The sequence below is a fragment of the Electrophorus electricus genome, chromosome 1 (genome assembly GCF_013358815.1).
Source record: "Electrophorus electricus isolate fEleEle1 chromosome 1, fEleEle1.pri, whole genome shotgun sequence".
NCBI lineage: Eukaryota > Metazoa > Chordata > Actinopteri > Gymnotiformes > Gymnotidae > Electrophorus > Electrophorus electricus.
Genome location: NC_049535.1, coordinates 29316016 through 29324966, shown reverse-complemented (window position 1 = coordinate 29324966; position 8951 = coordinate 29316016). Strand labels below are relative to the sequence as shown.

The 8951-nt window shown below is 38.8% G+C and overlaps 1 protein-coding gene across 1 annotated transcript; it reads right to left on the bottom strand.

Annotated features, from left to right (window-relative positions):
- Positions 1-2051: 2051 nt before the first annotated feature.
- baiap2l2a (BAR/IMD domain containing adaptor protein 2 like 2a) lies at positions 2052-7798 on the bottom strand. Its single transcript, XM_026998062.2, has 14 exons — positions 7745-7798; positions 7153-7228; positions 6653-6739; positions 5723-5784; positions 5552-5623; positions 5368-5448; positions 4896-5027; positions 3934-4035; positions 3786-3843; positions 3300-3507; positions 3107-3172; positions 2879-3023; positions 2257-2297; positions 2052-2127 (listed from the first exon to the last, which is right to left on the bottom strand). Exons 1-14 carry the CDS (start codon positions 7796-7798, stop codon positions 2052-2054), a joined length of 1260 nt encoding a protein of 419 aa, XP_026853863.2.
- Between the last annotated feature and the right edge of the window lie 1153 nt (positions 7799-8951).

Below are 8951 nucleotides of genomic sequence, written 5' to 3'. Positions count from 1 at the left end.
ACAGTGCTGCTTGAGCACTAAATTTGTTTTATGGTAAGTGCAGTTAAAACAGCTGTTAAAACTACTAATTTGTCAGAATTAATCCACGTAATATTATTTTAATGCTTTTATAGTCCGGTAAAAACTGACACTTCTGACTTTGTTCTTTCCAGTTAATTGTTGCCTATATGGTACATGGAAAAGCCCCAGTTTCAGTAATTATGTAACTATAGTGAATGGGTTCCTGCAAGTTTCAATGAGTTTCAAATACATTACGATAAATTAATTCATGCAAGTTCCAAGAAGTGACACATACAGCATTCCTTTATGACTGATGTGAGTCTTCCCACAAATCTGGTCAGTCTTATTGTCCTATGACTGGACATTTCTCATTCATTTAACCCTTGTGTGGTGGTCGTGTTTTTGTTACTCATCCAATGTCTGCTGGACCTGCAACATTATTGGGTTAATAAAACAATAACGATTTATAAAGATTTATGTAAAATACTTAACAGACGAAATAAGGTTTTCATGATTATTGAGGATTGTTGCTTTGAACTGAACAAACTGAAAATGGATTCAATACAGCACACATGAAAAAGCGTTGTACCTTGAGATGCCCAAGATGTTGAAAATATCAGGGCAGCACAGGGTTCTTTTTATATCTAGGCAGTTATCCGCTTGTCCGAATTGTCTGCATACTAAAGAGTGTAAAACATAGCGGGAGCAGAAATGTTTTTGGTGCTATGTCAAAACCTTCTGTGTGTGTGAGTGTGTGTGTGTGTGTGCATGCACATGTTGTCCACCAACAAGCTTGGGGGTGATTTCCAATTTTGAAAAGAAAAGAAATAAGAATCCTTATGAGCTCGAAGTGTGTGATGAGTGCAGGGCTTGGGACATTTGGCAATAATACCTAATAAAATGGTGAAGATGGTTGTATTCATTCTATGAAACGTGCTGCCATTCTGGAGGGATGTCACACACACACACACACACACACACACACACACACACACACTCTAACAGCATGTCCCGGTAGGAGGAAGACAGAGTGAAGGTACATGGCAAACCTTTTTCTTTCATTTTGCTCTGTTTACTTCACCTACAATTACTACACTTCTATTATTCTCTGATCCAGTGAACCGAACACCCCATATGTAATATAAATGTGTAGGGGGGTTCAGAGTGTAAATGTATCCTTTTACATGTTCTTCAGAAAATGAGCCAAGGCCAGTGAATCTCAGGCTTGAAAAATAATTAATTCTATCAAGTTTCTTTTAGTAAATATTGAAAATGGCTCCCATAGACCCAAACACCACACAGTAGTACTGACTGTGGAATAGGCACCTGTGCAATGTTCCTAACACATTACCTGAATTTCTTCCCAGTCTGTTGGCCTTATAAAGACAGAAAATTATACATGATATCGATAGTAGCATTTGTACGTATTACCTGACCTTAAGTGTTCTATATGACAAAATACAAGCAAAGACACATAAATAAACTAGAATTTAATGAAATAAAGGGATAGCCTGCAGTTTGTCATAGGGTTATCAGTGCCAGTAGAGATAAGCACAGGAGTGAAGAGGGAAGAAAGCCCCGCCCCCACAGAACATAGCATCCGCAAAGACTCTGATCTGGTTCAGTGGAAACATGCAGGATGTGAGATGTGAAATGTGAATAGTGTGAATAGTGTTTATTGATTGAATACACCGAAATAGCGTTTATTAACTGATTAAACGAAAATAGTTTACAAACTGTTGTTTACAAACAGCACTCACAGGGTTTGTTATTCTGGAGCATTTTTGCTATCATATACAAAATACAATGAAAGTGATCATATATTAGATTATATTCATGCAAAAGTCACATTACTGCCAATGCTGTTTCAATATTCATTCTGCCCTTAAACTGAACCACCGAAACCTTTACTGTCATTTTTTTCTTGACAGATGATCTCTGGTTGAAATAGGAACGAGCCAATGAATTACAGCAGCTTCGTCTCATTATAAAGTGGTATCCTTAGGTGCAGTCAGCCATATGCATCTCTCAACTTTCATTGGATGGCAAGTTTAGAATAAGCATGGAGCCGATCTGTCATTGGTTGTGGTGGGTTTCAGCTTCACCGTGGCAAAAGGGTTGGTCCCTCTTCATGAGCAACACAAGGGATAGAACAGTTCCATTAAAGAAAGCCATAGCTCAATACCGTTTCAATACAGTTCAACTTAATGAGCAGACATATCTGTAGTGTACATATTTTATAATGTTAATTTATACCTGGGGAAAAGTTCTGGTTGAGGACCATAGCCTTCTTTTCTCTGCAGAACCAATGGTGAAGAATTAAACAATGAAAGTTTTTTTTCTTTTGAGACAGGATGTAAATCAGGCAAAAACTACAATAAGCAGTAGGATGTCTTGTGTCTAGTGTATCACAGGGGAATATAGTATTGTCCCCACATGCACACAAGATCAGTGTGAGAACCACAGGAAACTCTGCCATGTAAAGACAACACACACACACATACACACACTGACAGACCCTCAGCAGCTGGAACTGCCTCCCTCCATCCACCAGAAGGAAGGCTGAGGCGTCATGGAGAACAAAACTTTACCACAGTGCCTCTGCTGGCCAGACCGGGGAACAGAGACTTAACACTCAGCACAAAATACACCTCAACAGTACCTTTCACTGCCTACCTTGGGTATTATTAAAATGCATTCATGGCCAATGGTGAAAATTAGCTTCTTAAAAAGAACATTATTAATCATTTAATGGATGGTTTGGTTGTATGTTACTTGAATGTTTGTATTTCTCCTTCATTTTCTGTCCGTGATTATTTTTTTCCCTTTTATTGATGACCACTGTAAAATAAAGCATCTTTTGCTCTTTTGAGCATACCGTTTTCTCTGAAGGAGTCGGTGTGACAGGCCAAGAGCTGTTTGATTTGGATGGTGGTGCCGGGGGAGGAGGTGGAGGAGCATGGCTTCTGCTGCTCGTTGATTGGTCAAGTATGTTACTCAGGCTGCTGCTGCTTCTAAGAGAACTGTTCGTGAAAAAAATGCCAAGTCATGAATGGACAAGAATGCTACCCGAGCAGGTGCTGCCAAGCACAAGATTACAGCTCACCCGGGGCCAGGTGGTCTGAGTGTGTCCTCTATAGGGCCAACATATTCCGCTGGAAACCAGCCCTGGCTAAAACAAGAAAATAAATGAATCAACATACACTGACAATGGTATCATGGTAATAGTCACTTGATGTGACTGAATATCACATTATTAATAGTTATATTTCCTGGTTTATACAAGTAGATTTCATCACCGAGCAGAATTCTCAGAGCGGCCATATAGCCAGCCGTTTTGGGGTGCTGACACAAGCACAGTAATTGTCTCTCCTCTGGAAAATGATAGAAGGGTGGGGTTTGATGAAGAAGAGTGGGGGACCAGTGCTCGCATTATTCTGGCACCACCCACTCCGAGAGATTCACCAAAAGAGCTGGAGCGGGAACGAACGGGTTGGGGGGAAGGACCTAGGGATAGAAAAAAGGAAACAGGGTGTGAGGTGCATAGAGGTTCTTGATCCAGTCCTTAAGGACAAAATGCCCGTCCAAATAAATGACTCTTTCCCATTTTCCAACATGGCAAGATGAGCTCTGCTTGCTCAGGTGTATGTGCAACTAGAACAAAACAAAAACCTGGAGTGACTGGGGGCCCCCAAGGGCTGGATTAAAGCTCTGGTGGAGGGTGTAGAACCTGAGGTTTTGTGATAGCATTTTGTGTCTTTTGTGCTGGTGTTTAGTCCTCTCACCTCTCGAAGGCACCCTGCCTAAAGGCTGCTCAGCCCAAGAATGGCCTTGAAAGTCAACCTGACAGAGTTGGAGAAGCACAATTTATTGTTCGTGCGCATGTCATTGAAGGAACTTAAGACCTTTGTTCATTGTCATGAAACTTCTCACCATGTTGTCCTCCAGTCTTGATGGAGTGTGTGGACGGGACACTCTCGTTTGGTTGACTTGCTCCCTCCATCCCTCTGCCCTCTGCTGCAGGCCGCCCCCTGTCTTTATCAAGAGACATATCCTCCTTTAAATTTCAGTGTAGATTCAGTTTAGAATGCAAAGTTGGTCCCTTTTGCCCTCTTATCTATTTGACAAAATAAAAAATAGTTAGTGACTTCTCTCTGGAAACAATTCTTATTTATTTCAAATTATTTTACGCAGTCCATGTTTACTATTTGCAAGACAGCAATGCTTGAATGAACCAGGCAAGCTGACCTCGGCTGTGACATCTTGGCAGCGTTTCAGAAAGAAATCCATTTAATGCCTCAGTTGTGAGAAAGTATGTGCGAACACATACTGAATTATGTATGAACATATATACATATGAAAACTCTAAACAGAAACAGTAGTGGATCCACACATCAGCTATAGCCCGCAGCAGAAAGCAGACACCAGGCAGCCCAGTCTACAGGTCACATGTCTCTTCTCTTACAGATCTTCATACGTCGCTAAATAATCAGGCACTGATTAATGCAAACAGTCAAGCTTAATTAATTAATTGATTAATGCAAGTCAAACAGAACAACCAATGAATATTGACTGGGTGTCCTTGGGCACCTGGTTGGGAATCTGTGCTTTACTCATGAAGAAATGCACATGTTGCATTAGAAGTGTATTCATAGACCTCACATGCTCATAAACATAGTTAGAAAGCTTACTTTTTATATTTTCCTCTTTAATATACACTCAGAGTGGACTGTTATTCAAACATTATAGAAGTGAAATCTTTCTTCTTAGGGTTGTTATTAAGAAACATGTATAATGCATTCTATAGTCTTGCTTTATGACAATATGTGATTTATGATAGGCTTGCTACAAATAAATATATCATATAGGATGAGGAAGATCAGTTGATGTTGTACCTTGTTGATGAGATATACAATAGACTGGGTGAGTCCACAGTGTTTCTCAGCCAGAAAGCGATATCTCCTCTCTTGCTCTTTCAGTGCCTCTCTCTGACTCTCCCTTAGGAACTGCACATATTCACTGCCATCCTATACACAGGCATAGTGCATAGTTTTATATATATAAAGAGAGAGATATTCAAAACTGTAGTACAGTGCACAGAGTTTCCAGAAAAACAGAACATTTCGGAAAGAAGTCCTTCATCAGCTGTGCAAGCAAAGTGCTTCTGAATTAGTAGCAGGGGGAGCCAGGTTATATATGAAAAAGTAGATGTGTAAATCATAACATTCATTCCATGGGGTTGTAAAGTTAAAAGAGTGCATATGAGATGAGTTCACCATCAGTAGCCTCATCATACCTCCTCTACATTTAACAGTTGTTAATTAATATTTTTAGTGCTGTCCCACATCAATAATCGCCTAAACTCACCTTTGAACCCCCTCTCCTCAGCTGTCTCTCTAGGGCTGTTGCTTGGTTCCTCACCTCCATCTCATAGCGTCTCCTACTGGCCTGGAGGCCAGAGTGCGCCAAAATCAATAATTAAACTTATAATAATACAAAATTCTGAAAGAGATTTATTGCTGTTATTATAACATGTGTAGCTGTTACTTACTGATATGTAATCTTTGTCCAGTCTGACATTATTCTCCATTTCTCTGAGGACTTCATTGTAAAACCAGCTAAACTGAAACACACACACAGATCATTATGACCAAGAGAAGAAAAAAGTGGAGAACAGAGAAATATAGGTAGATATGGGTGAATGTGGGTAAAGAAGACATACCACTCCTTCAAGCTCAGTGGTAAGTCTCCTCTGACTCTCAGAAATCTGAATTAATATATTTCCTATTAAAACAAATATTGTACCTCAGTACATGACACACTTTCAAACCTAAAATAACACAAAGATGTTCCCAGATATCGCCACAGGGATAAAATGATCTGACGTTTTTGATCTTGTGTGGACCATCTTGTGGGTACAAATGCTTTTTTACAAAAATGTATACTTTCATTTCAAAAACTAAAAGAGCCTAACAATTTTGGTTAATAAGATTAAGGTTAGGGTTAGGTCTAAGTGTAGCATTAAAAAACTAAAGAAATAATTATGTCACTGGAAGATCCCTACAAGAATAGTAAACAAGACTGTGTGTGTATGTGTGTAAGGCTTTTAAAGGTTAAACACATGGAGTGCAGTTGATGGTCTGTCATCATTTATAATTTACCACCACAGAGGGGCCTCTGTAATATGATAGCACACATGCATATATTCACTGAAGCCATATAAGTAAGAACTAAAAATTTAAAATTGAATTTAAAACTTGCACCAAAAAAAAATGAAGCAGAAAAAGACCAAAGTGCCATGTGAATAATCCTTTCTAATCTGTATCTGTGTGTGAAGGCCATAGTCTTCAATTGAGTTAACAGCCTGCAATAAAGCCAGTTAGTCAACACAGAACTCAAGCTGTCCAGAGATACTAAAGTTGGGAGTGTGATAGTTTAGACCTCTGGGACTATGTTCTAATTTTACAGATCCACAGTCAGTCAGTCAGCCAGGCATTAGAGAAATCACACAGTGGCTGCTGGCATTTTAATTAAATTACCATAGCCCTCTGTGCAATGTGAATAGTTCTGTTCATAATGTAAAGTACAGTACAATTTTGATGAATTTAAATCATTTTAAAAAAGAAAAGGAAAAAATGAAGCTGGTTCTTACCCAGTAAATGAGATGACATGGTCTGCAAAGCCTGTTCGCCCATCTTTGCAAGAGCAGTGAAATAGGCTTCACTGGTCACTGCCAGGGCTTCAGACATATACAAAACACTCCATCAGCATTCATTATCATATTCCACTTGGTTGTAGAGAATATGTACAGAGAATATTAGCCAAGTGCTTATTTTTGAATGTACTACATGAGTTTTAACAGTGAGTGCAAACTGTGAATGTTTACACACATGGGTAATGCTGTAATCAGTTTAGAGTGTTCAATGGCAGATGTTATGATGCATTACTATCTATATTAACTGCTATATGACATTTGGTGGTGTGTCTTATTTATGTGTTTACAATGATGATTAGTTCTTTTTTGGACAGCGTCATGTCACCTGCTAGAACAAAGCTTTCTTTCTTTCCCTCACACCCCTTTTACACTTTCCATTTCACTTCTTCAAAAAAATGTGACTTTTACACATCTCTCCCACATTCAAGTCTCAATACCTTGAAAAGCCTGAATGTAGTTATTCCCCAATGCTACCAGACTTTGCAGGTTTGGATTGAACTGTTCCATTAGAGTCTGAAGCAGAGACAGAAAGAGAAGGAGATAAAAATGAGAGAGAGAGAGAGAGAGAGAGAGAGAACAAGAGAGACTGACAATGTTACCCACATTTTTCTCTTTAGGATGGTGTTTCCGTTGGACCAGTAACTACAGTTCAACAAGCAGCATGTGTCAGAGAGCCGTCTTCTGCACTATGATACTGAATTAGACCTTCTCTCAGTATAAGACATTTAATAGAAGAAGGGATATTTTAGCCTGGACACCTCAGTATATCAGAGTATTAGCCACTGGGGTGCTTAAGAGGTCAGCCTGTTCTGTTAAATCGAATTTAAAAAGCTGGCACTCTCTATCAGAAACAACCTTTCCCTTGGATTAGAAATGAATATCTACCTACAGTTCAGTTTGGGCTGATTTTCTTGACCCCTGCTACCTACATATTTAAAATAGGCAAGGAAGTTTGTGTTATCTTTGTGAAATCTGATCATTGTAACTAAATAAAGAACTGGGTTTATGAATTGAAAATGTTAGACTTACCACGTATATTCCAAGTGTTGAGCGGTGTAACTGGTCACTGTTAAGCACTGACATCCTTCTGGTAAATCAAACAAATCAACAATAGCTAAACAAAGAGTTCTCACGAAACTCCAATAATGTCAGTAATGTAAACTACTGCCCTGTGTGTGTGTGTGTGTGTGTGTGTGTGTGTGTGTGTGTGTGTGTGTGTGTGAGAAAGAGAGAGAGAGAGAGAGAGAGAGAGAGAGAGAGAGAGAGAGAGAGAGAGAGAGAGAGAGCGAGAAAGAGCGCTATTGACACCATTCTAAGCTGTAAATTATTGAACAAAGATAGATAGTAAAGGTCTGGGAGTGGACTTAGCCACCTGCTACAAACACTGCTCACTGTCTTAAAGAGGTGGGGTGAGGTAGATCATAACTGAGAATGGCATTTGATACAGATTTCAAATGTAAATCCTAAGTATAACTCAATTTTTAGAATAAAAAATATATGAGTGAGATCAACTTGTAAAAAAAGGTTTTCACAAATATGTGTATAGCATTTATCTTGTGATTCCCCCTGTTGTTTGTTTATTTACTTACTTACTTACTTGTACATTTATTCATGTATTCATTCATTATGATACTCTATTTTAAAACTGACTGGCTAAAAGAGAACAAAAATCACTTTGACAGATTTTCAATTTACAGAATGAGAAGGAAGAACCTATGGCAGGAGCGGGGAGTGACGTGTGGGAACTGTAACCACAGCTGAGCACTACACTGTGGAAAAGACCACTATCACTATGCAAAGAAATATATTGAAACAAATGTAATATTTTGAATTATATTAGAAATATATTGTGTATATTTTTTAAATATGTCATACATTTTGAACATTGTGAGCTATATTAATATTTTACTATATTTCTACTGTGGCCTAATGTGTTTAAAATTAACCATATACACTGCCTGGTTAAAAAAAAGGTTACACACACACACAATATTTAATTGGAACCCCTTTAGCTTTGATTACGGTACGCATTCGCTGTGGCATCGGTTCCACAAGCTTCTGCAATGTCACAACATTTATTTCTGAGTTGCATTAATTTTTCCCCAAGATCTTGTATTGATGATTGGAGATTTGAACCACTGCGCAAAGTCTTCTCCAGCGCATCCCAAAGATTCTCAGTGGGGTTCAGGTCTGGACTCTGTGGTGGCCAATCCATGTGTGAAAATGATGTCTCATG

Coding starts and splice junctions, on each gene's coding strand:
- baiap2l2a (XM_026998062.2), bottom strand. CDS start 7,798: ATGTCAGTGCTTAACAGTGACCAGTTACACCGCTCAACACTTGGAATA. Junction 3,844..3,933: donor CAAGACTGGAGGACAACATG/GTGAGAAGTTTC, acceptor CAACTCTGTCAG/GTTGACTTTCAAGGCCATTC. Junction 3,024..3,106: donor CTCAGACCACCTGGCCCCGG/GTGAGCTGTAAT, acceptor TTTCACGAACAG/TTCTCTTAGAAGCAGCAGCA.